At 45.1% G+C, this 27,692-nt stretch overlaps 1 protein-coding gene across 2 annotated transcripts in view; it reads left to right on the top strand.

Annotated features, from left to right (window-relative positions):
- The first annotated feature begins 9,680 nt into the window (after positions 1–9,680).
- The window catches only part of POLD4 (DNA polymerase delta 4, accessory subunit), a 104,370-nt gene continuing 86,358 nt past the window's right edge, over positions 9,681–27,692 (top strand). Inside the window, exon 1 of one of the 2 annotated variants that reach the window (XM_056531129.1) lies at positions 9,681–9,819. In XM_056531129.1, coding sequence (XP_056387104.1) covers positions 9,738–9,819 — 82 coding nt within the window. In that variant the 5' untranslated portion in view covers positions 9,681–9,737. Of the gene's footprint in view, positions 9,892–27,692 lie in introns of both variants that reach the window. The other variant, XM_056531128.1, reaches the window with a different exon arrangement.

Genomic DNA, 27,692 nt, shown 5'->3' with positions numbered 1-27,692 from the left:
CGCGCGCCGGGACAGGACCGAGGGAGAGCGAGTCAGGTACGGAAGCCGGGGTGCGCATCGCGAGCGGGCGCCACCCGCATCGCGAATTGCATCCCGGCTGGAGGCGGTATCGCAGCGCACCCGGTCAGTGGGTCTGACCGGGGCGCTGCCGTAGCGAGGATGTCGCGAGCGCTCCGGGGAGGAGCGGGGACCCGGAGCGCTCGGCGTAACAATTGCTCTTTTAACATCATTTGTCAGCCATGTAGGATTCAGTTTTAATTGTTTATATTTGTTCCCCTTTGGTATATGTTTAGCTGTTTAGTTATTTAGAGTTGATTTAAAGATGTCCCATTTACCTTCTGTATCAGTATTTGAGAACACCTCCCCCCAGTCTATGTCCTGTAGTGCAGCCCTCAGCCCAGGGAAATTTGCCTTTTTAAAGTTATGTTTTTGCCTTCCCCGTCTGTCTTTGTTTTCTATATTTTAAGTCAAAAGTAACTATATTGTGGTCGCTATTACCAAAGTTTTCCCTCACAGTTACATTACCAACCAGCTCTGCGTTGTTGGAAATGATCAGATCCAACAAGGCATCACTTCTTGTTGGGTCCTCCACAAGCTGGCCCATAAAATTATCCCGCAATAAATTTAGGAATTGTCACCCCTTTGTAGTTTTAGCCAACCCCGGACCCCAATCTATATCTGGATAGTTAAAATCTCCCATTATTACCACTGTACCTGCCCGGGCGGCCCTCTCTATTTGTTTATGAAGCCGAACTTCTATCTCTTCAGTGATATTAGGGGGTCTGTAGATTACACCAAGTATTATTTTTTCAGTATTTTCCTCCTTAAGAAAGTCCTTCAAAAATCTGTCCCACTGTGGCCTTATCAGCCACAGGCCAGGTGCGAAGTTCTTCCAAGGCGGGTCCCTGGAGTTGTCCCAGAAGCAGCTGTACCTGTTTATGAGGGGGAAGTGCATAAAATGCTGTAGAATTTTTCTTTAAAGTCTCTTAATGTAAAAGGGTCACCATTGTAGGTGGGATGCACAGGATTCCCCAAGAAGACAGGTGCAGCAACTGGGGCTCCCAACACATAGGGAGAAACTGAAGGTGGACTAGTTGGGTCCTGTTCCGCCTGTGCTGGAGGTCTTGCTGGCATCACAGGCAAAGCACATCCTTGTGAGGTCGAGAGCGTTGGTGAAGGCAGCAACATTCTTCTGGCTTGGAGTGGAAACCCCATTGGTGGGGCCACTGGAGCATTGCCCCCTTGCTGTTCAGATGGGGACTGTGGGACTGCAGGTTCTGATATCTCTGTATTTGGTATGCTGGCTCTTTAACCCCTTAAGGACCAAGGACATAGAGGTACGTCCTTTGTCCTGCTCCAGTGATATAACGCGGGGTTACACGGTAACCCCGTATCATATCACGGCGGGCCTGGCGTCATAGTGAAGCCGGGACCCGCCGCTAATAGCGCGCAGCACCGATCGCGGCTAAAATCGAAAGTGAAAGCAGCCGGTTAACTCAGTGGGCTGTTCGGGATAGCCGCGGCGAAATCGCGGCATCCCGAACAGCTTACAGGACAGCGGGAGGGCCCCTACCTGCATCCTCGCTGTCTGATCGCTGAATGACTGCTCAGTGCCTGTGATCCAGGCATGAGCAGTCATGCGGCAGAATCATCGATCACTGGTTTCCTATGAGAAACCAGTGATCAATGATAAAGATCAGTTTGTGCAGTGTTATAGGTCCCTATGGGAGCTATAACACTGCAAAAAAAAAAGTGGAAAAAAAAAAAAAAGTTAATGAATATCATTTAACCCCTCCCCTATTAAAACTTTGAATCACCCCCCTTTTCCCATAAAAAAAAAAAAAACAGTGTAAATAAAAATAAACATATATGGTATCACCGCGTGCGGAAATGTCCGAATTATAAAAATATGTCATTAATTAAACCACTCGGTCAATGGCGTCCAAAATAGTGCATTTTTGGTCACTTTTTATATAATTTAAAAATGAATAAAAAGCGATCAATTAGTCCTATCAATGCAAAAATGGTACAGTTAAAAACTTAAGATCACGGCGCAAAAAATGAGCCCTCATACCGCCCCCATACACGGAAAAATAAAAAAGTTATAGGGATCAGAAGATGACAATTTTAAACGTATTAATTTTCCTGCATGTAGTTATGATTTTTTCCAGAAGTCCGACAAAATCAAACCAATATAAGTAGGGTATCATTTTAATCGTATGGACCTACAGAATAAAGATAAGGTGTCATTTTTACCGAAAAATGTACTACGTAGAAACAGAAGCCCCCAAAAGTGACAAAATGGCGTTTTTTTTTTAAATTTTGTCGCACAATGATTTTTTTTTCCGTTTCACCATAGATTTTTGGGCAAAATGACTGACGTCATTACAAAGTAGAATAGGTGGCGCAAAAAATAAGCAATCATATGGATTTTTAGGTGCAAAATTGAAAGAGTTATGATTTTTTAAAGGCAACTAGCAAAAAACGAAAATGCAAAAACGGAAAAACCCCCGGTCCTTAAGGGGTTAAATAGATCTTGGATTCCTAGGTCCCAAAGAAATACGCAGTTGTTCTTTAATCTGGAACTTGAGAGCTTGAGATTTCAAATTTGAGAGCGGTGACCTGAAACTAATTGAAATTTGAGTGTGTTGATCGGCAGCTGAAGCGACTCTATGCAGGACTTCAATTCGGCAATCTGATGTCTCAGAGTCCCGTACTGTTCCGGTTCCTCACAGCTTCCAGCACGTTGTCGCACTCTGTGCCTTTTCCGACGCTGAGCTGTCTCTCTTTGTTGGTTTCTGGCACTAGGCTCCGACAAAATGCCCGCCGCCGCACCGAGAGCTTCGGTGGGCGGGGTCTCTGGATAACGTGCGTTGGGATGTCCCACGCTAACTTTTAGCTCAGCTGTAATGTTCGCCTCCCCCCTTACTTTACATGCGCACTTCCTCCACACAGCACCGTGTGCACAACCCCTTGCTCAGGAGTATAAGTCACAGTACATAAATAAAGTTTTTTTTCCGGGGGGGGGGGGGGGGGGGGAGTACACTTTCACTAGTGGCAATAGTGGGCACACACCCGAATCCTGTTCGTGCAACGCCAAAAAGGCTTTGTGGTAGCCCTTGGGGGGTGTATGGTCTTGGTGGTATGGTATCGGTATATGAGGGGCTAATGTTAACCCTATAGTTCGTGACGCCAGGCTGAGGGCTGGTATGCTGAGGTAATGCTCCGGCCTATCGCCGCCCTTCCCAGTAACGATAGGTGCATGAAATGACTGAAGGTCCACAAGGAGATTGAACTTGAACAAATTTACTTAAGTGCTTGCGATACATCCAAGGCACAGTAACAGTCTAATATAACAGTCCTTATATTGCTCAGTGACTGACAGTTGTTGCGGATCTTGAGCTATTTAGAAAGTCTCTGAATTTAGGGTAGATATTTGCAGATCCATCCGGATTTAGGGGTTATATTAGGTCCGGTGATGCTGCAGAGTGTCTGGGGATTGATACACTCTCTATTCTGAATTATTCAGCCGTTGCCGCAAGGCTCGGGCCTAACTCACTGCGATAGTTGCTGTACAGGTCTTTCCACGTCAGGAGTACAGGAGCAAGAGCTTTTGCTAGCTTGCTTGCACAGGAACAAGAGAGAGAAAACATGGCTGCCGCTCCCTTATATGGGCAGGGGGCGGAGTGAGTTCGATTGGTCCGAACATCTGTCATTCACCATTACACAGAGTAATGGGATTGCATACGTCACAGGGCCTCCAAAGGTCCTTAAGCAGAATACCATAGAGTTTACCTAGTCACGTGACCCGCAGGTCCTGCAACGCTATGGAACCGGTAATTAACCACTTATTTACATCTATATCACCATATTTACATTAACCTTAAATAAATTACTGGTCTATTAGCTGGAATAGAGGCGACAAGGGGTAGGCTACACAACAGGGATCCCTACGTCCTAGGGACTCTGGCTATAGGGACCCACACATACATAGGTACCGTATAAGATGCGGTACCGGGACACCACACATTTGTTACCATTTCCTGCATTTATACGCTGTGATCAACTTTGGGTTAATGCCGGACATCTGCCTGATTGGTGATATCCGGCATAAGCCGTGGGTCCTTGCTGCTTAAAGCAGATGGGACTCACCGGGTATAAAGCACACTCCACTCCTGAGCATGCTTCAAAAGTGCTTCAAACTATGTCCTTAAGAGGTTATGCAATAAAATTGATATTTTAGTCAGTCGGTATTGCTTTATGTAGTTTGGTTAGGCCATTCTGTTAATAGGGGCACTTACTGACAGATGGACATACCCAAAGTATACATACAGGCCAAGGCCGGACTGGCCTAGCGGGATACCGGGAAGATTCCCGGTGGGCCGACCACACAGTGGGCCGGTTTTCTGCACTACACCGGCCGGCCCGTGTGTGGCCACACAGTGGCTGCTCACTCACACAAGGTGCTGACACTAAGTCAGGACCTTGTGTGAAGCGGCCACAGAGAGGCAGAGCTATGAGCTGTAGGCTCCCAGCTCCGCCACTCACCTCAGCAGTACCTGCGCATCCAGAGCGCAGTGATTTTCAACCCTGATTTTTATTTTTATTTTTCCCCTCCCCGATGCCGCAGGACCTGCGATGATATCACCGTCAGCAGCCCCTGATCATGTGACTACGACTCCTCCATGTGACTGATCACATGACGGTCCGTGTGGAGGAGTCAGAGTCATCAGGGGCTGCTGTTATAGGCCTCAGCGTACCCCTACGCCCCCCAGTGTCCCTTAGCCTCTCCCTCCCCCCTGTGCCCCAGAGAGGGTGAAGTATGCGGAAGCTGCCTCGGGCCAGTGTAGTGACCCGTGCCCCAGCATTCCCCTGCGGCTCCGTGAATGATTGCCCTGCCGGAGCCCTCAGTCGGTGCCCTGGGGAAGAACGGAGAAGAAAAATGGCATTCTTAAAAGGTACTGTACCATATCCATCCCCCCCTGTCCCTCCCCCACCCATGTCCACCCCCTCCCCTCACCCATGTCCACCCCCCCCCACCCATGTCCATCCTCCTGTCATTCATGTCCACTTTGTCCACCCCCTGTCCATCCCTGTCACCCATGTTCACCCCCTGTCACCCATGTCCATCCCCCTATTCACCCCTCTGTCCCCCCTCTTTTATCCCCCTTGTCATCCTTGTCCACCCTTCTGTCATTCCTGTGTACCCCCATATCTCCCGTGTCCACCCTCCTGTCATTCATGTCCACCTTGGCCACCCCTCTGTCACCCCAGTCCACCCTTCTTTGTCACTCCTGTCCATCCTTGTGTCACCCTTGTCCACCCCTCTGTCATCCCTGTCCATCCTTGTGTCACCCATGTTCACCCCCCATTGTCCACCCCTCTGACCACATCCTTGTCACCCATGTACACCCCTCTGTCCCTTTGTCATCCCTGTTACCACCTTGTCACCCCTGATGCCCCCCTGTCACCCATGTACACCCCTCTGTCACCCATGTACACCCCTCTACACCCCTCTGTCACCCATGCACACCCCTCTGTCATCCATGTACACTCCTCTACACCCCTCTGTCACCCATGTACACCCCTCTGTCACCCATGTACACTCCTCTACACCCCTCTGTCACCCATATACACTCCTCTACACCCCTCTGCCACCCATGTACACTCCTCTACACACCTGTCACCCATGTACACTCCTCTACACCCCTCTGCCACCCATGTACACTCCTCTACACCCTTCTGTCACCCATGTACACTCCTCTACACCCCTCTGCCACCCATGTACACTCCTCTACACACCTGTCACCCATGTACACTCCTCTACACCTCTCTGTAACCCATGTACACTCCTCTACACCCCTCTGCCACCCATGTACACTCCTCTACACCACTCTGTCACCCATGTACACTCCTCTACACCCCTCTGCCACCCATGTACACTCCTCTACACCCCTCTGCCACCCATGTACACTCCTCTACACCCCTCTGTCACCCATGTACACTCCTCTACACCCCTCTGCCACCCATGTACACTCTTCTACATCCCTCTGCCACCCATGTACACTCCTCTACACCCCTCTGCCACCCATGTACACTCCTCTACACACCTGTCACCCATGTACACTCCTCTACACCTCTCTGTAACCCATGTACACTCCTCTACACCCCTCTGCCATCCATGTACACTCCTCTACACCACTCTGTCACCCATGTACACTCCTCTACACCCCTCTGCCACCCATGTACAGTCCTCTACACCCCTCTGCCACCCATGTACACTCCTCTACACCCCTCTGCCACCCATGTACACTCCTCTACACCCCTCTGCCACCCATGTACACTCTTCTACATCCCTCTGCCACCCATGTACACTCCTCTACACCCCTCTGCCACCCATGTACACTCCTCTACACCCCTCTGCCACCCATGTACACTCCTCTACACCCCTCTGCCACCCATGTGCACTCTTCTACATCCCTCCGCCACCCATGTACACTCCTCTGCCTCCCATGTACACTCCTCTACACCCCTGTCACCCATGTACACTCCTCTACACCACTGTCACCCGTGTACACTCCTCTACACTACTCTGTCACCCATGTACACTCCTCTACACCCCTCTGTCACCCATGTACACCCCTCTGTCACCCATGTACACCCCTCTGCCACCACTGTAAACCCCCCTACACCCCTCTGTCACCCCCATATACTCCTACACACCTGTCTCCCATGTACACCCCTCTGTCATCCATATACACTCCTCTACACCCCTGTCTCCCATGTACACCCCTCTGTCACCCATATACACTCCTCTACACCCCTGTCACCCATGTACACCCCTCTGTCACCCTTGTACACTCCTCTACACCCCTCTGCCACCACTGTAACCCCCCCCCACACACCCCTCTGTCCCCCCCATATACACCTACACACCTGTCTCCCATGTACACCCCATCTGTTACCCCTTTACACCTATATGCCCCTGTTTTCCTCTTCACTTGTAAAAGGGGAATCTGGAGGCTAATGCTAAGTGCGGAGCCTAATAGATTTGTTTTGCAGGTTTAACGGTGAAGAGTTGTGGCTGGAATAAATGGTCAGGACGGTCCGGACCAGATGAACGACGCTGATCAGAGAAGATGTCACATGTGAGTTGCTGTATAAAGCAGCACTTTAAACTACATACCCACTGATAAATAGATAATGGAATTTGTGTGCATTGCAGCTTTTTTTTTTTAAACATTATTTTATTTTTATTTTTTTTGCTCGTCAACTTCGGTCAGGGTGCCCCGTGAAATTTTTTTAATTTTTTTTGGAGGCGTGCCCCGAGCCGAAAAAGGTTGGGAAACACTGGCATACAGGATTTAGTCAGTAACAGTATGATGGTAATAAAAATGGTGATAATATTCCTCCCGGTATACTGGTAATTGGTAATATTGGTCAGTATACAGGATTTGGACAGTAACCGTACGATGGTACTATGTATGGTGATAATATTCCTCCTTTTATAGTGCCATTATTGTTAATATCAGTCTAAGTATAGAGGACTTGGTCAGTTACAGTGTGATGGTAATATTTCCTTTCCTCCCATACTATTGTTACTTGGAAAATTTATGACTTATATAGACATATTCAGTATTATAATGCATGGAAAATTGACATATATAAATTTCTTCACCATAGTGAAATACAGTAGCAATTTATTTCTTCTAAATATATATCGAGGAAAAAAAAGAAAAAAAAAAAAATATGTATATATATATATATATATATATATATATATATATATATATATATAATTAGTGTACTGTAAAGGGATAAATCTAGGCGTGGCTGACGTGGGGCTGGTCTGCAATTATTTCCAGGGCTGGTTTTAATAACCAGTCCGGCCCTGATACAGGCAACTATTAACAGAGAGGCCTACCCAATCTATATGGGGGAAACTATTAACAGAGGGGCCTACCCAAACTTTATGGGGACCCCATATAGTTTGGGTAGGCCCCTCTGTTAATAGTTGCCCCCATAAAGTTGTTGTAGGCCTCTCTCTCTTATCTGCCTTCCACTGCAATTTCAGCTCCGGGCCCCAAATCATATCAAATCATTTTTTTTCCTTTTGCACTGTAACAGTAATCTCTTTCCAGTGTCCTTCTCTGGCCAGGCTCTTCTTTTGGGGACCGCTCTCCTTTTCTGCAGACAGCAGACTGCTTCTCTCTGCTGTGCTCGGCTCCTCCAGGCTCTGACCAGACTCCACAGCGCTTGGTGGCGTCAGGACGATATCGGCGTGCATGGTGCAGCGTGTGGACTGATTGACTGACTGTACAGTCAGTCAGTGTATACAGTAGTGTACCGATCCCAGCGGTCAGTGAGTGACTGTTACTCACTGACTCGATAACATACCCCTTACTGGGGTATTAGTTGTACCCCCCTGATGGCGGCCCTGCCAAGGGTACACGCCTCCTCTCCTTAACCCCTTAACGTCCTGGTGAGGTGGTACTTAACACACCAGGACGTACATTTACGTCCTATATATACCCCGAGCATCGGAGCGATGCCCCGATCATGCACATATAAATATACATAAATGAATATGCAAATAAATATAAAAGCGTTATGATTTTTTGAAAGCAAGGGGGAAAAAACAAAAAACGTAAAAATAAAATTGTCTGAGTCCTTAAGGCCCAAATTGGGCTAAGGGGTTAAGCCCCTACCATTCCTTACTTTTGATGTTAGTCCACAATCCTGACTTCCAAGAGGTAACCTGCTACCTATATTTCACCTTTGGCAGACTGGGGACCTTTTTCATCCATCTGCGTTTGAGAGATGGCTTATAAAATCCCACATAGGGCATATATCTCCCCCCACAGGGGTTGCCTTATTAGTAACACCACTGATCCCACATGCCCAAAATGTAGAACCCCTCATGGTGACCTCTCACGCACTGTTTTTTGTTCTGCCCTTCCATTAAAGCGTGGGTTGGAGTGTACATGGCCTCTAATCTCTGACTTGCCCTCTCACCACACATTGGTGTGTGTTTAGTATTCTCCCAGACTCAACCCGGGTGAAATGAGTCCATGAGAAACTACTCTTGTTATATCCGCTGCTGCAAAAAAAATCGAAACTCCAATCCTGGATATCTAATTTACCTCCCTCTACCAGTCTTCTTGTCTGTTTTTTCTTTCTTCCTCTTTGGATCTAGAGTGGCTTTGGAAAGAGGCTTTAGTATAGTGGTAGTCCTCCATTATACAGCTTTAGTAATCCCTCTACCCTCTCCACACTTTTGTCCTACTGAACTCGACCCTTCCTTTCCCTGTTTCCCCTCCCTTGACTGCTATAATGTTTATAAAATGTTTAATAAATAAAAAATTTTGCAAAGAAGAAAAAAATTATGCCAAAACATGGAACATTTCCCTAGACAAAGAACATTTTTTTTTAATAACTAGCCTAGACTTGTTTTTTTCATAACTAGCCTTGTTAAATGAGTTACATTCTCTATTAAAAAGCTGTCCAGTAGTACACACAGAATTTCCAAACCTTCTATAAACTTAAAGAAAAGCATGTGAGACTGATTGCATAATATCATACATTCATTCCTTGTGCACACTAGGTGGCGCAGTCTGTATGTGTACAGTACAGTATGTGACAAGTGACTGGCTGCAGGGGAGGGGGCAAGCAGAGGATAAACAAGGAAGAAGTAGGAGTGTTAATACAAGTCTGAGCAGCTCCCAGGACTGCAGATAATGGGGAGAAAGAGCAAGCTGACAGACTACCTGCCTGTGGCACGGCATGGCAACAAGGACAGTCAAACTAAAGAGGAGAAAGGTAATGGGGAGAGCACAATCGAGGAGAAGAGACAGTCATTATGTAGAAGAGCAGGGGCCAATGAGCAACAAGGTAACTGCATGGCTGTGTGTGAGCTGTCCCCCACTAGCAGGGCCAGACTGGGACTGAAAATCCTCCCCGGCAGAGAAACCTTACCAGCCCACATACAATATGCCCCCTATCCCTCGTAAGTGTAAGAGAGTGGTGAGGCATACAGTGTATGCACTGACACTCACCAAGGGAGCATGAAAGATTTTCTCAAGGGTCAGGGATTCAAATAATACCTCCACACCAGGATGACATACTACAAACAGCTGTGACTAGATAATACCATCATACTGTTATGAAATAAAAACCACTGTACACAGACCAATATCACTAATAACACCATTTCCACCATATAGTGACGGGATAAGGTTTCTTTCACACTGCCGTTAGGACATGGCAGTGTGACGTCCGTCAGGGGAGCCAGGGAGAAAAGCGGGAGAGAAAAAAATACTGCTTTCACCGTCTTTTTCTCCTGCTACAAAATAACCGCGCCTGACGGACCCCATTATAGTAAATGGGATCCATCGGGACCCGTTATTGCCAGTTGTGCCCTGGCCCGATAACGGCCGTTAAAGGCTGAAAAAAAAAAGAAGAAAAAAAAAAGAGCCTTATAGCCGTTAGGGGCGGTGCGCGACGGCAGTGTGAAACTAGCCTAATACCACCATGCTGATACTAAATAAAAACCACTATACACGGACCAATGTCCCTTTTACAATGTGTATATAGTGGTGATTCCAGCTCTACAGGCGACGCAGACCCGATCACATTAGACCCTCTAATCCGATGACTCACGGGTGAAGTCTTCTCTGATCAGAACCATCAGAACCTTTTCTTCTTCATCCGGCCCAGACTGTCATGAAGACTCCTCCTGTTGACTGCTGCGTTTGCTGCTGAGATATAATTGGTCTCTCACTTCTGAAGTTATCCCCAATCTAGTTAGCAACACAAATTCAGATGCTAAGTCCTAATTAATAAAGACTCCAAACCAGACCCCCTAAACTAATACTGACCCCAGACCAGACCTCTAAAGTAATACAGACCCCATGCCAGACTCCCTTTACTAATACATACCCTAAGCCAGACCCCCTTAACTAATACCAACCCAGGACCAGACCCCATAAACTAGTCCAGACCCCACACCTGATCACCTATACTAATACGGACTCCACTCCAGACACCTAAACCTCAATGTGGCATTAAGAACACAGCCAATTATCATTTTTTCATTTTCTCCTCTTCTCTTTTTAACCCCTTAAGGACAGGCTCCATAAATATACAGCTCTGCAGTGATTTAATGTCATGCACAGCTTTGTACATTAACAGTGCAGCTATAATGCAAGCACAGGAGCAGAGCTTGCTACACAACAGATGAGCTCCAGCTGCTATCAGTAGCCGAGGACTCACCAATAATGGAGGACATGAGCACTCAAGCTGATGCCCACCATTAACCCTTCAGATGCTGTGATCAATGCCAATCACAACATCAGAGGCGGCTCTAGACTTTGTGAGGTCTTAGGCAAAACTGAAACATGAGGCCCACATTATTTTATGCAGACTTCTCATAATACAATTGGCTGCGAAATGGTTGCGCTGTCGCCAGAGCACCAAAGTGGTGGCAGGACAAATAAAAGATCAGGATGTAACTAGTGTCCCATGGGCTCCGTGGCAAATTCAGTCCAGTACACTGAGACCACGATCACCAATAATACCAGTATACAAGGAGGAATATTGTCACTATACAAATCACTTATACTGTTACTGACCAAATCCTGTATATTGAGGCCAATAATTACAGTATACAACCAAAAATATCAGTATACAAGGAGAAAATATTATCACCATACATATTAACAATTGCATTGACGTGATCTAAAGTGATACAAGGTGCTCAACCCCAAGTGCAGTTGTGCACCTACTTTGGGGTGGATCACAATAAGGTTTCACTACTGTGGTTAATGTAAACAATGCCATTAGCTAACCCTCAAAACTGATGTAAAACTGAGACATTAGCCAGCATATCCTTATGTAAAGGACACACTTGAGCCCGCACACCACACCAAGGTTACTCAGATGGTGCGGGACCTATCCGCTAACCTACCTGGCCAGATAAATAAAACCAGGAACCAAAATACGGCAGCCATAGGTCCAACCTGCAGATTGCTCCTCAGTCACCTCCAGTGTGGACTAGGCACACATACAATGGGAGGGAGTAGACAAGCTACAAGCCACACCCCTGGTTGGTTCCTTTTATAGCAGGCCTCACAGGTGAAACCCTAATGCTACCCAGCAAGATAAATGGGTGCATTAGTATAAGCCTTAAGCAAAGACATATCGCTTATATTTGCATGAACATGGTTATAGCAGGAAACTCAACCCCAAGTGCAGTTGTGCACCTTTGCTGGGGCGGAGGTCCTGCACTTGTACACCGCTGCTAAGGGCAATATCCCCAGCAAAAATTGCATACAATGGAGGATGCCTGCAAACGGTCACAAGTACCACAATGGCATCCTGACACCAGATAAATGTGTATGTAGATGCGTTAAACATGACTGACTTTAAACAAACAATTACATTGACGTGATCTAAGGTGATACAAGGTGCTCAACCCCAAGTGCAGTTGTGCACCTACTTTGGAGTGGAGGACCTGTACCTATGGATCGCAATATGGTTTCACTACTGTGGTTACATGGTTACATAGTTACATAGTTAGTATGGTTGAAAAAAGACATACGTCCATCAAGTCCAACCAGGGAATTGAAGTGTAAGGGGATAAGGGAAAGGGATGTAGTTTTATAATTCTGCATAAGCATTAATGTTATTTTGTTCCAGGAATGTATCTAACCCTGTTTTAAAGCTGTTAATTGTTCCTGCTGTGACCAGTTCCTGAGGTAGACCGTTCCATAAATTCACAGTCCTCACGATAAAGAAGGCGTGTCGCCCCTTTAGACTAAACCTTTTCTTCTCCAGACGGAGGGAGTGCCCCCTCGTCCTTTGGGGGGGGTTTAACCTGGAACAGTTTTTCTCCATATTTTTTGTATGGGCCATTTATATACTTATATACGTTTATCATATCCCCCCTTAAACGTCTCTTCTCAAGACTAAACAATTGTAACTCCTTTAATCGCTCCTCATAGCTAAGATGTTCCATGCCCCATATTAGTTTAGTCGCGCGTCTCTGCACCCTTTCCAACTCCGCAGTGTCCCTTTTATAAACAGGCGACCAAAACTGAACAGCATATTCCGGGTGAGGCCGTACCAATGCTTTATAAAGGGGGAGTATTATGTCCCTGTCCCTTGAGTCCATGCCTCTTTTGATACATGACAATATCCTGCCGGCTTTGGAAGCAGCAGCCTGACATTGCATGCTATTCTGTAGTCTGTGATCATTGACCACCACTCTCTGGGTACGATCCATGAGTCAGTGTTCAATCCAGTTACAAACTAAAGTTTCCAAGCCCAAGGACCTTAACTTACCTGTCAGACGTCTGTGAGGGACAGTATCAAACGCTTTGGCAAAATCCAGAAACACTATATCCACAGCCATTCCTCTGTCAAGGCTTCTACTCACCTCTTCATAAAAGCAAATTAGATTGGATTGACAACTTCTATTCTTAGTAAACCCATGCTGGCTATCACTTATAATACTATTATCCCCTATGTATTCCTGTATGTAATCCCTTATAAGTCCTTCAAACAATTTACCCACAATGCACATTAGACTTACCGGTCTATAATTGCCTGGCGAAGACCTAGAGCCCTTCTTGAAGATTGGTACCACATTCGCCTTGCGCCAGTCCCTTGGCACAATACCAGACACCAGAGAATCTCTAAATATCATGAACAAGGGTACAGATATTACTGAACTTACCTCACTAAGAACTCTTGGGTGTAGTCCATCCGGCCCTGGAGATTTGCTTACATTTACTTTACTTAACTTACCTTGTACCATCTCTACATTAAGCCAGTTCAGTACATTACATGATGTGTTACCAGCACTGACCTGGCCAATGTCAGCTCCTTCTTCCATAGTATATACAGAACTAAAGAACCCATTCAGTAGCTCCGCCTTCTCTTTATCGCCTGTGACAACCTCCCCATTATCATTATTAAGGGGTCCTACATGCTCTGTCCTTGTTTTTTTTGTATTTATATATCTAAAAAAAATATTTAGGATTAGTTTTGCTTTCTTTGGCCACCTGTCTCTCATTTTGAATTTTTGCTGTTTTTATTACATTTTTAAAGATTTTATTAAGCTCCTTGTACTGTTTAAATTTTATAGCGACTTATCAGATTAGAATTTTTTGAAGGCTATTTTTTTGTTGTTTATTGCTCTTTTAACCTCATTTGTCAGCCATATAGGATTTAGTTTTAATCGTTTATATTTGTTCCCCTTTGGTATATATTTAGCTGTATAGTTATTTAGAGTTGATTTAAAGATGTCCCATTTACCTTCTGTATCAGTATTTGAGAACACCTCCCCCCAGTCTATGTCCTGTAGTGCAGCTCTCAGCCCAGGGAAATTTGCCTTTTTAAAGTTATATGTTTTTGCTTTCCCCGTCTGTCTTTGTTTTCTACATTTTAAGTCAAAAGTAACTATATTGTGGTCGCTATTACCAAGGTTTTCCCGCACAGTTACATTACCAATCAGCTCTGCGTTGTTGGAAATGATCAGATCCAACAAGGCATCACTTCTTGTTGGGTCCTCCACAAACTGGCACATAAAATTATCCTGCAATAAATTTAGGAATTTTCTCCCCTTTGTAGTTTTAGCCAGCCCCCGGCCCCAATCTATATCTGGATAGTTAAAATCTCCCATTATTACCACTGTACTTGCACGGGCGGCCCTCTCTATTTGTTTATACAGCCGACCTTCTATCTCTTCAGTGATATTAGGGGGTCTGTAGATTACACCAAATATAATTTTTTCAGTATTTCCCTCCTTTTGTAATTCTACCCACAGTGATTCCACATCCTCAGAATCATCACACACTATGACATCGTTCACACTGACTTTCATACCACTTCTAACATACAGACAGACTCCACCACCTTTTCTGTTCATTCTATCCTTGCGAAACAATGTAAAACCCTGCAGATTGACAGCCCAGTCATGCGAGAAGTCCAGCCATGTCTCAGTGACCCCAACTATATCAATATGTTCCTCCAGTATCAAGGCCTCCAGCTCCCCCATTTTATTTGCTAGGCTTCTGGCATTTGTGAACATACACTTTACATTTCCATTAAGTTTTACACTTATAGTCTCACTAATGGGATTTTCAGAGTTATTGGGGTTAATGTTATTATTTGAGTTATAAGGGCTAATTGTACTATTTAAGTTATTGGGGCTAATGGGATTTTTTGCGTTATTGCGTCTAACGATATTTAAGTTATTGGGGCTAACGGTATTTTTTGAGTTAATGGGGCTTATTGTAGTTATTGAGTTATTGGGGCTAATGGAATTTTTTGAATTATTGGGATTACAATTTTTCGGGCTACATTTATTTTTACAGCTGGTTTGTAACGCATGAATCTCCTTATCCACTGCTCTTAACCTCCCCCCACAGGACTCCTCTCCACCCACCATTATGTCCTGACCCCTCTCTAACCTATCCATCCCACTGTCTGCTTTCTTTGCTTTATTATCCTCCCCCCACTCACCTAGTTTAAATACTCAGCCACCCCTTCCAGGATTCTCTCCCCCAGCACAGCGGACCCCCTTCCATTCAGGTGCAAATTATCCGTAGAATAGAGTTTGTACCCCAATGAAAAGTCAGCCCAGTGCTCTAAAAACCCAAACCCTTCCCCCTCACACCACGACTTAAGGTTGTGGTTGAGTCGTGCCAGGGGTAGCGACCTCGGTGCCGCCTGCCGCAGCAATTCCATCCCACTTTGCGGCAGGCTCTGGTGAAAACCAGCGGCACCTAAGACTCCGCTCCCTGGTATGGTCTGTGTAATTTGCCACACAGGTCCAGCGGATCCACTACACCACCAGCTCCAGACCAATGTGGTATTGCGGATCTACTACCCAGAATTCCAGTCGACTGCGGTGAGTCTAACAGTGCGTTTTGTATAATGGGAACAGACCCTTCTGCCAGTCTTCCCAGACAGGGAGACTCCAGCTGATGCTAAATTACAACTCCCAGCATGCCCCGATGACCAAAGGAAAAATAAAATAATTTATCCAATGTGTCAGTTTTTTTTTCTAATTGAATTTTCAGGCTTAGTAGTAGAAGCCTTCTTATTGACGGAATCCATTACTATGCCGGGGCTTAGCATTAGCCCCAAAACAGCTAGCACTAACCCCCAAATATTACCCCGGTACCCACTGCCACAGGAAGAGGCAGGAAGAGTCGGTACCAACAGGCCCAGAGCATCAAAAAATGGCGCTTCTTGGCCTAGCTGATAACAGGCTGGGGTTATTTAGGCTGATAACGTCAGGCTGTTGCTGCTTGGTTGGTATCTGGCTGAGAATACAAATACTGGGAACCCTATGCGTTTTTTTTTCATTAAAAAAAATAAAAAAAATGCATAGGGTTACCCCTATTTTATTCTCAGCCAGATACCAACCAAGCAGCAACAGCCTGACATTACCAGAGTGGATGAGAACCATTGTTACTGGCCCTCCCCAGCATAAATAATAACAGCCTGTTACTGCTTAGGCCCAGGAGCACCATTTTTGATGCTCCAGGCCTGTTGGTATCGGCTCTTCCAGGTACCCCTCTGGCGTTGGGTACCGGGGTAATGACCCGGTTTAGTAATGGATTCTGTCAATAAGCCGGCTTCCACTACTAATCCTGAAAATTCAATAAAAAAAAACAAAACATGACACATTGGAAACATTCTTTTATTTAACCCCCCTCCCCCACAGCCCTCGTTAACCCCTTGGGGATGAAGCCCATTATGACCCTAAGGACGGAAGCATTTTTTGCAAATCTGACCACTGTCACTTTAAGCATTAAAGGGGTTATCCAGGAAAAAACTTTTTTTTAATATATCAACTTGCTCCAGAAAGTTAAACAGATTTGTAAATTACTTCTATTAAAAAATCTTAATCATTTCAGTACTTATGAGCTTCTGAAGTTAAGGTTGTTTTTTCTGTCTAAGTCCTCTCTGATGACACGTGTCTCGGGAACTGCCCAGTTTAGAAGAGGTTTTCTAGGGGTTAATGTTATTATTTGAGTTATAAGGGCTAATTGTACTATTTAAGTTATTGGGGCTAATGGGATTTTTTGAGTTATTGGGTCTAACGTTATTATTTAAGTTATTGGGGCTAATGGGATTTTTTGCGTTATTGCGTCTAACGTTGTTATTTAAGTTATTGGGGCTAATGGTATTTTTTGAGTTAATGGGGCTTATTGTAGTTATTGAGTTATTGGGGCTAATGGAATTTTTTGAATTATTGGGATTACATTTTTTCGGGCTACATTTATTTTTACAGCTGGTTTGTAACGCATGAATCTCCTTATCCACTGCTCTTAACCTCCCCCACAGGACTCCTCTCCACCCACCATTATGTCCTGACCCCTCTCTAACCTATCCATCCCACTGTCTGCTTTCTTTGCTTTATTATCCTCTCCCCACTCACCTAGTTTAAATACTCAGCCACCCTTTCCAGGATTCTCTCCCCCAGCACAGCAGACCCCCTTCCATTCAGGTGCAAATTATCCGTAGAGTAGAGTTTGTACCCCAATGAAAAGTCAGCCCAGTGCTCTAAAAACCCAAACCCTTCCCCCTCACACCACGACTTAAGGTTGTGGTTGAGTCGTGCCAGGGGTAGCGACCTCGGTGCCGCCTGCCGCAGCAATTCCATCCCACTTTGCGGCAGGCTCTGGTGAAAACCAGCGGCACCTAAGACTCCGCTCCCTGGTACGGTCCGTGTAATTTGCCACACAGGTCCAGCGGATCCACTACACCACCAGCTCCAGACCAATGTGGTATTGCGGATCTACTACCCAGAATTCCAGTCGACTGCGGTGAGTCTAACAGTGCGTTTTGTATAATGGGAACAGACCCTTCTGCCAGTCTTCCCAGACAGGGAGACTCCAGCTGATGCTAAATTACAACTCCCAGCATGCCCCGATGACCAAAGGAAAAATAAAATAATTTATCCAATGTGTCAGTTTTTTTTTCTAATTGAATTTTCAGGCTTAGTAGTAGAAGCCTTCTTATTGACGGAATCCATTACTATGCCGGGGCTTAGCATTAGCCCCAAAACAGCTAGCACTAACCCCCAAATATTACCCCGGTACCCACTGCCACAGGAAGAGGCAGGAAGAGTCGGTACCAACAGGCCCAGAGCATCAAAAAATGGCGCTTCTTGGCCTAGCTGATAACAGGCTGGGGTTATTTAGGCTGATAACGTCAGGCTGTTGCTGCTTGGTTGGTATCTGGCTGAGAATACAAATACTGGGAACCCTATGCGTTTTTTTTTCATTAAAAATAAAAAAAATGCATAGGGTTACCCCTATTTTATTCTCAGCCAGATACCAACCAAGCAGCAACAGCCTGACATTACCAGAGTGGACGAGAACCATTGTTACTGGCCCTCCCCAGCATAAATAATGACAGCCTGTTACTGCTTAGGCCCAGGAGCACCATTTTTGATGCTCCAGGCCTGTTGGTATCGGCTCTTCCCGGTACCCCTCTGGCGTTGGGTAACGGGGTAATGACCCGGTTTAGTAATGGATTCTGTCAATAAGCCGGCTTCCACTACTAAGCCTGAAAATTCAATTAAAAAAAACAAAACATGACACATTGGAAACATTCTTTTATTTAACCCCCCTCCCCCACAGCCCTCGTTAACCCCTTGGGGATGAAGCCCATTATGACCCTAAGGACGGAAGCATTTTTTGCAAATCTGACCACTGTCACTTTAAGCATTAAAGGGGTTATCCAGGAAAAAACTTTTTTTTAATATATCAACTTGCTCCAGAAAGTTAAACAGATTTGTAAATTATTTCTATTAAAAAATCTTAATCATTTCAGTACTTATGAGCTTCTGAAGTTAAGGTTGTTTTTTCTGTCTAAGTCCTCTCTGATGACACGTGTCTCGGGAACTGCCCAGTTTAGAAGAGGTTTTCTATGGGGATTTGCTTCTAATTTTGGCGGTTCCCGAGACATGTGTGAACTTCATTTCAATCCTCTCAAAATTTGTAACCCAATTTCCCTTGAGTAAGGAAATACCTCATATGTGTATGTAAAGTGTTCGGTGGGCTCAGAAGGGAGGGAGCGACAATGGGATTATGGAGAGTGAGTTTTTCTGAAATGTCCCATTTAGGAAGCCTCTATGGTGCCAGGACAGCAAAAAAAAAAAAAAATAAAAAAAAAAAAAAAAATAAAAACACATGGCACACTTATGAAAACTACACCCCTCAAGGAACGTAACAAGGGGTACGGTGAGCCTTAACACCCCACAGGTGTTTGACAACTTTTTGTTAAATTTGGATGTGTAAATGAAAAAACAAAATATCACTAAAATGCTGGTTTACCCCCAAATTTTACTTTTTTTTTTACAAGGGGTAATAGGAGAAATGCCCCCCAAAATTTGTAACCCAATTTCTTCTGAGTATGGAAATACCCCATGTGTGGATTTCAAGTGCACTGCGAGCGCACTACAATGCTCAGAAGAGAAGGAGCGCCATTAAGCTTTTAGAGAGAGAATTTGTTTGGAATGGAAGTCGGGGGCCATGTGCATTTACAAAGCCCCCCGTGGTGCCAGAACAGTGAAAATAAAAAGTAAAGGGCAACACCAGAATGTGAGTGTAATTTTTTTATTTTTTTATACACTAACAGGCTGGTGTAGACCCCAACTTTTCCTTTTCATAAGGGGTAAAAGGAGAAAAAGCCCCCCAAATTTGTAGTGCAATTTCTCCCGAGTAAGGAAATACCCCATATGTGGCACTAAACTGTTACCTTGAAATATGACAGGGCTCCAAAATGAGAGAGCGCCATGCGCATTTGAGGACTAAATTAGGGATTGCATAGGGGTGGACATAGGGGTATCCTACGCCAGTGATTCGAAAAACAGGGGGCCTCCAGCTTTTGCTAGACTCCCAGCATACCTGGACAGTCAGTGGCTGTCCGGAAATGCTGGGAATTGTTGTTTTGCAACAGCTGGAGGCTCGGTTTTGGAAACACTGCTGTACAATACGTTTTTCATTCTTATTGGGGGGGGCAGTGTAAGGGGTGTATATGTAGTGTTTTACCCTTTATTATGTGTAGTGTAGTGTTTTTAGGGTACATTCGCACTGGTGGATGTTTACAGTGAGCTTACCGCTACGAGTTTGCGCTGCGGTGAAAAACTTACTGTAAACCTGTACATTCACATGGGGGGGCAAACCTCCAGCTGTTTAAAAACTACAACTACTAGAATGTACTGACAAATGGTGTATGCTGGGAGTTGTACTTTTGCAACAGCTGGAGGCTCACTGGTTGGAAAACCTTCAGTTAGGTTCTGTTACCTAACTCATTGTTTTCCAACCAGTGTCCCTCCAGCTATTGCAAAACTACAACTCCCAGCATGTACTTATCGCCGAAGTGCATGCTGGGAGATGTAGTTATGCAACAGCTGGAGGTACGCTACTACAACTCCCAGCATGCCGAGACAGCTGTTTGCTGTTTGGGCATGCTGGGATTTGCAGTTTTGAAACATCTGAAGGGCTACAGCTTAGAGACCACTGCACAGTGATCTCCAAACTGTGGCCCTCCAGATGTTGCAAAACTACAAATCCCAGCATGCCCAGACAGCAAACTGCTTTGTGGGCATGCTGGGAGTTGTAGTTTTGCAAGATCTAGAGGGCCACAGATCACTGCACAGTGATATCCAAACTGTAGCCCACCAGCTGTTGCAATACTACAAATCCCAGCATGACAGCTTGTCTGGGCATGCTGGGAGTTGTAGTTTTGCAACATCTGGAGGGCAACAGTGTAGAGACCACTGTATAGTGGTCTCAAACTGTAGCCCTCTAGATGTTGCTAGGCAACTTACCGGCTTCTGTCGGTTCCAGGGAGCCAGCCGCACGACATGACGCCCGCCGATCTCCGACACCGATTGTCGCCCGCAGCCTCGCCCGCAGGGTAAATAGATTTTGGCGCCCGGTCCCTGTTGGCCTATTGTGGGTGGGCAGAACGGGGAAAACGAAAGTTAACCACCCCAACCTGATCCGCTTCTAGATGCCCAATAGCAGGGATAGGAGGGATGGCACCCATGCTACCTCACTCCTATCCCTTCAGGGGGATAGTCGTTGTCTTGGACAACCGCCATCCCCCTTATATTCCGGGTCACCATAGACCCGCATGACCCGGAATTGGCGCAAATCGTAAGTGTGAATTCACTTGTGATTTGTGCCGATTGCCGACATGGGGGGTCTGATGACCCCCCTGGGCATTTGCGTGGGGTGCCTGCTGATCGATATCAGCAGTCACCCCGGTCCGGTCCCTGCTCCGCGCGCGGCAGGGACTGAAATTCCCATGGGCGTATGCATACGTCCTTCGTCCTTAAGTACCAGGACGTATGCAAACGCCCTTCGTCCCCAACAGGTTAACCATTTTATTAAAAGAAAAGAAAATCCAGTTAATCTGCATTAGTCCACCGAATCCACTGTAATCCTCTGCATACACAAGAAGAAAAAAGAAACAAAAAATGGGTTAGGAAATTTTTGGCACTCTCCACTCAGGAGAGCGCCCATAGTGCAATGTCTTCCCAAATAGAGCCTCCAATTGTTGCAATACCCAGCTCTTGTATAGTATACACTATGCACCCCTGTATACTATACGGCCGGGGGAGGTGAGCAGTGATGCTATTCATCACTAGTCACCTCCTTACACTCTGTGGACGGGGCTCTGAGTATCTGACCCACAGAGTGGTTCCCTGAAGGCAGTGAAAAAACTGCCACAAGGGACAAAAGTGGTTGTTTTCTCACACCTGAAAAAATACTAGAAAAACTCCCAAAATGCAGGAAAAAGCTGTGGCAGTTTTTATGGCATTTTTGCTGGCGTTTTTTTTTGTGTTAAAAAAAAGAAAAAAAAAACACTTAGCCTAAGGGGACCAAATATTACCTACACAGAGTAATTCAATATTACCGCCATACTGTTAGGGCCTAATTACATGGCAGAATTTCCGAGTGGAATCCAGGTTAAAAATTCTGCCAGGATTTCTGCTGACCTACTCAAATGACAGATTTTCTGCAGTGGAAAATTCCGTTACCCAGATTCTGCAAGAAGAAAGAAACATCCGCTTGAATATGCATTGCTGTCAATAGAGATTGTGCTACGCACAGAATTTCCACCAGTAATTTCTCTTGGCGCATATTCTGCTATCTGAATAGGCCTTACTAAGAAAACGTACTATGAAAAAGTACAAGTCCAGTGCAGGATCTTGTGCAAATAAAAAAGGTTCTTTATTCAAGCCACGAGACAGCAGGATACAAAGTAACGCATTTCAGCCGGTGTGACCAGCCTTACTCATACAAAGCAAAAGAACTCATACATAAGAAAACATACTATACAAAGACCAATACTACCACCACACTGTGACCACATATTATTAGCACATAGCGACTGAATAATACCACCTTGCAATAAACACACTGGGGGGATTTACTAAGACAGTTTTTTCCAACACAGGCCCTTTGTAAAAGCCGCCTGTGTCAGCTGCACTGGATTTATCAAAAAGCAATGGCCTCTCAATAAATCAGGCACATTTTTGTCCCACCAGTTATAAGATGGCATAGATTTTCACTATAATTTATGCCAGTTACTGCCATAAATTATATTACATGTGGTGGGCTGCTTCTGCTGTTGCATGTAATCTCTCAATCCCTGCTGCCCATGTAATTTCTTTGTAAGGGTACGTATTTTGTAAGCTGCGTATTTTGCTGAAGATTTTTCACAGCAGATTTTGCTACCAATTAAAGTCAATGGGTAGCAAAATACGCACATGTGAACATGTCCTTAAGCTAAAAAAAAAAAAACCTTTAGGCTGGAACTCCACTGAGATTTTTGCCCTGCGATTTTTGTGGCATAAAAACGCCAGAAAAACTGCCACAGTTTTTCCCTGCGTTTTGGCATTTTTTCTGGCATTTTTTCCCTTTGTGTGGAATTTGCCGTTTTTGGCCCCTTTTGCTTTTTTTTTTTTTTTTTTACAAAATAGTTGGGTACCAAAAAAAAAAAAAGAATGCAGTAGGGATGTAAAAATGTATTTAACTAAATGTTTATTTTTATAACGAAATTTTTATAAAATTTTTTATAAAGTGTGTGTGTTTAACTTCTTTTTTTCTCTTTTTTCTCATTTTTTATGTAGTACTACTACTCCCAGCATGGAACAAAACTGTTCCATGCTGGGAGTAGTAGTACCTGTACTATAGACATATTGCCCCGTGTGTCAGTCTGACACCTGATGCGATTGTCCATAATATAGCAGTGATGTGGCTCTATACAGCGCTCACATCTCTGCTCTATTCACATCACTGGCCATTCATATTTCCCACCCAGAGCTGTGATTGGCCGGATGGTTTCAGCCAATCACAGCTCTGAGGAAAAGATGAATGAATGAGCAGCCGGCCCGCAGTACAGTGCAGCGCAGGGATGCGAGCGATGTATACAGCCGCTCTGCATCTCTGCTATAGACAGGACGGTCACAGCGGGTGTCAGTAGTGACACCCGCTGTTATGTGTCCTTTAGCAGGCACTACTCCCAACATGGAGCACACTCTGCTCCATGCTAGGAGCTGTAGTACATGCATTAATAGACAGATCGCAGCAAGTGTAACTTCTGACACCCGCTGCGATCTGTCTATTAATGCAGGTACTACAGCTCCCAGCATGGGGCAGAGTGTACTCCATGATGGGAGTAGTAGACCTTGTAGTTAAGGGAAGATCACTGCGGGTATCACTCCTGACACCCGCTGTGATCCTCCTGTATAATGTATAGATGCAGCGGCCGCTCTCCTGTGGTCCCCTGCACGCCGTATATATACACATTATGATTTCTCACAGAGAGCTTTGATTGGCTGGAACCATCTGTAACTATGTATGTAACTATGTAACGTCAGTGCAGGGGACCATAGAAGAGCGGCCACCGCATCTATACATTATACAAGAGGATCGCAAGGGGCGATTGTTACGCCTAGCGCTCCGGGTCCCCGCTCCTCCCCGGAGCGCTCACGGCGCCTTTCTCCCTGCAGCGCCCCGGTCAGTCCCGCTGACCGGGAGCGCTGCACTGTCTTGGCCGTTGGGGATGCGATTCGCACAGCGGGACGCGCCCGCTCGCGAATCGCATCCCAGGTCACTTACCCGTCCCGGTCCCCTGCTGTCATGTGCTGGCGCGCGCGGCTCCGCTCTCTAGGGCGCGCGCGCGCCAGCTCTCTGAGACTTAAAGGGCCAGTGCACCAATGATTGGTGCCTGGCCCAATTAGCTTAATTGGCTTCCACCTGCTCCCTGCCTTTATCTGACCTCCTCCCATGCACTCCCTTGCCGGATCTTGTTGCCTTGTGCCAGTGAAAGCGTTTAGTGTGTCCAAAGCCTGTGTACCTGAACTTCTGCTACCCATCCTGACTACGAACCTTGCCGCCTGCCCCCGACCTTCTGCTACGTCTGACCTTGCCTCTGCCTAGTCCTTCTGTCCCACGCCTTCTCAGCAGTCAGCGAGGTAGAGCCGTTGCTAGTGGATACGACCTGGTTGCTACTGCCGCAGCAAGACCATCCCGCTTTGCGGCGGGCTCTGGTGAAAACCAGTAGCCTCTTAGAACCGGTCCACTAGCACGGTCCACGCCAATCCCTCGCTGACACAGAGGATCCACTACCTGGAAGCCGAATCGTGACAGCGATCTGTCAATAAGTACAGGTAACTACTACTCCCATCATGGAACAGTGTGTTCCATGCTGTGAGTAGTAGTACTACTTAAAAAAGGTTTTAAAAAAAAAAGTGAAAAACACACACACACTACATTTTTATTATTGTCGGCTACATTTTTAGCGCTTTACCCGCTCACATAAATGTTTAAAAATGAATAAACATTTCGTAATAAAAAAGATACATTTCGTTAGGTACAATTTTTTCCATCACTACTGTATCTTTTTATAATTTTTTTTATGGTACCCTACGAAATTTTAATAAAAAAAGGTATCTCCATATTTTTTTTGGATCGCTAAAGTCCAAAAAAGAATTTAAAAAAAAGCCTGCAAAAACACAAAATTTAAAACCAATATGGCGTTTTTCGGAGCGTTTTTGCTCTCCCATAGACTTCTATGGGAGGAAAACGCCACGATTTCAGGGCAAAAACGCCAAACTAGGTTTTTGCAGGGCGTTTTGAAAATCCAGCCTCTGAGCCAGAAATTGCTGAAAAACGCCAAAAGGATTAAAAAACGCCAAACTGAAAAACGCCAAGTGAATCTGGCATTTTGCAGTTTACCATTGACTTGCAGCTAACATCTGGGTGCGGGAAAATTTGCTTTTTTGATGGCATTTTTGCAAAAAAAAAAACTCAGTGGAGTTCCAGCCTTAAGGTAACTGGTCAACAATCGTTAGGATTTTTTACATGAGCAGATCGTAACTATCATTAAAAAAACATCACAGTGGCATGTCAAAAGTGAAGGGGCTTAAGTGTGTGGCTGCACTTGCTGTGTCATTTCATCTCCACTGTGCTCGGTTAAAGCAAGCTACATATGTGTACAATGGAAGTCTATGGGACTTCCGGTAAACAGAATTCCCGTAAATCCCATCAACAGCTATTGTAATTCCGTATACCACTTTTTATAGCAGCCGCACATCTGCCCTTTTATTCTTGCGATTGGTAGAAGTTTCAGCACCTGACCCTCCACCAATACAAGCTTTTGACAGTGACACTATTACTCCGTCACTATAAAGTGATTGTGCAGTCTCTCTCCTGCCTGATCTGACAGTGGGCATGGAAATATTCCTGCACATTCATTGGCTGAGCGGTTCTGTAATGTAATATCTGTGAAGACTAGCGGGAGATCAGGTGTCCTTATACCATAGACTACAAGGTACATAAAACAAAAGACCACAGAGCGCTCCATAGTGCAATAAATACAGGTGAGAAAATCTCGAGCAGTAGATGTAAAAATGCTCACTCTGTAGGTTGTGCTAGCAGTCAGGCACAACACTGATGTAGGCATGTAAGTAATTTCCACCATGCAGCCAATCCCACCACCAGACGTATGGTGTGAAAGTACAACGAAACAGCCTCCAACCACTCAGGGATTTTAGATGGCGCAACAGGTGAGTAGCAGCAATGGCCACAAGGATACTCAGGCAGAGCGAGATAAAGTATAAAAAATGTAATCCGAACAACGCGTTTCAACGCCAGGATCGTCGTCTTCATCAGGTTCACCTGTGAAGCTGATGAAGACGCCGGTCCTGGCGTTGAAACGCGTTATTCAGATTACATTTTTTATTCTTTATCTCGCTCTGCCTGAGTATCCTTGTGGCCATTGCTGCTACTCACCTGTTGCGCCATCTAAAATCCCTGAGTGGTTAGAGACTACAAGGTAGCAGAGGAAGGTGAGGTAAAGTTTTACTTATATTAGCAGCCTAGCTATATTCGCAGAAAAAGGGACATTGGCAGACAACCCCATTAATACCTCAATATGCTTAAGAAACTGCAATATAACACATTAAAAATGTTTTACACACACACACAGAGACATGCATACTCATAATTAGAGATGAGTGAATTTTTTATTCGGCCGATTCGGAGAATAAAAAAAATAAAATAATTGTTTCGATCCGAATAAATTCTTGGCAAATTTTTATTAGTAATGTATTTTAATAATGTATTTAATAAAGTGTGTGTGTTTCACTTTTTTTTCTCTATTTTATTTTGTTTAAATTTTGTAGGTAGTACTACTACTCCCAGCATGGAACAGACTGTTCCATGATGGGAATAGTAGTACTTGTGTTAATAGACAGATCGCCCCGGGTGCCACTCATGACACACGCTGTGATCGTCCTGTATAATATATAGGTGCGGGCGGCTTTCTCGCATCTAGATAGGAAGATCGCATCGGGTGTCAGGAGTGATACCTGCTGTGATCTGTCCTTAACTGCTCGTACTACTTCTCCCAACATTGAGCACACTCTGCTCCATGCTGGGAGCTGTAGTACCTGCATTAATAGATCGCAGAGAGTGTCACTTCTGACACCCGATGCGATCGTCCTGTATAATGTATAGATGCGGGCGGCTCTTCCCTGGACTCGCTGTAGTATGAGTATATATATATATATATATATATACCTATTATTCATATTTCCCGCAGAGAGCTGTGAGTGGCTGGAACCATCTGGCCAAACACAGCTCTCTGTGGGAAATATGAATAAGGGATGTGAATTCTATGTGAATTCTATTAACATCACTGGCAGGCCGGAGTATAGTGCAGTGATGCTAGAGCAGGAGAAAGCCGCTCCATCTCTGCAATAGAAAGGACAATCACATGCTGTGATCTGTCTATTAGTACAGGTACTACAGCTCCCATCATGAAACAGTCTGTTCCATGCTGGGAGTAGTAGTACTACCTAAAAAATGTAAAAAATTGAAAAAAAAAGTGACACACACACTTTATTTATTAAACACAATATTAAAATACAGGGTGGACCATTTATATGGATACACCTTAATAAAATGGGAATGTTTGGTGATATTAACTTCCTGTTTGTGGCACATTAGTATATGTGAGGGGGGAAACTTTTCAAGATGGGGGGTGACCATGGCGGCCATTTTGAAGTCGGACATTTTGAATCCAACTTTTGTTTTTTCAATAGGAAGAGGGTCATGTGACACATCAAACTTATTGGTAATTTCCCAAGA

The sequence above is a fragment of the Hyla sarda genome, chromosome 7 (assembly GCF_029499605.1).
Source record: "Hyla sarda isolate aHylSar1 chromosome 7, aHylSar1.hap1, whole genome shotgun sequence".
Classification (NCBI taxonomy): Eukaryota; Metazoa; Chordata; class Amphibia; order Anura; family Hylidae; genus Hyla; species Hyla sarda.
Note: the sequence above shows the minus strand (reverse complement) of the source record. Positions and strands in the feature narration are given on the sequence as shown.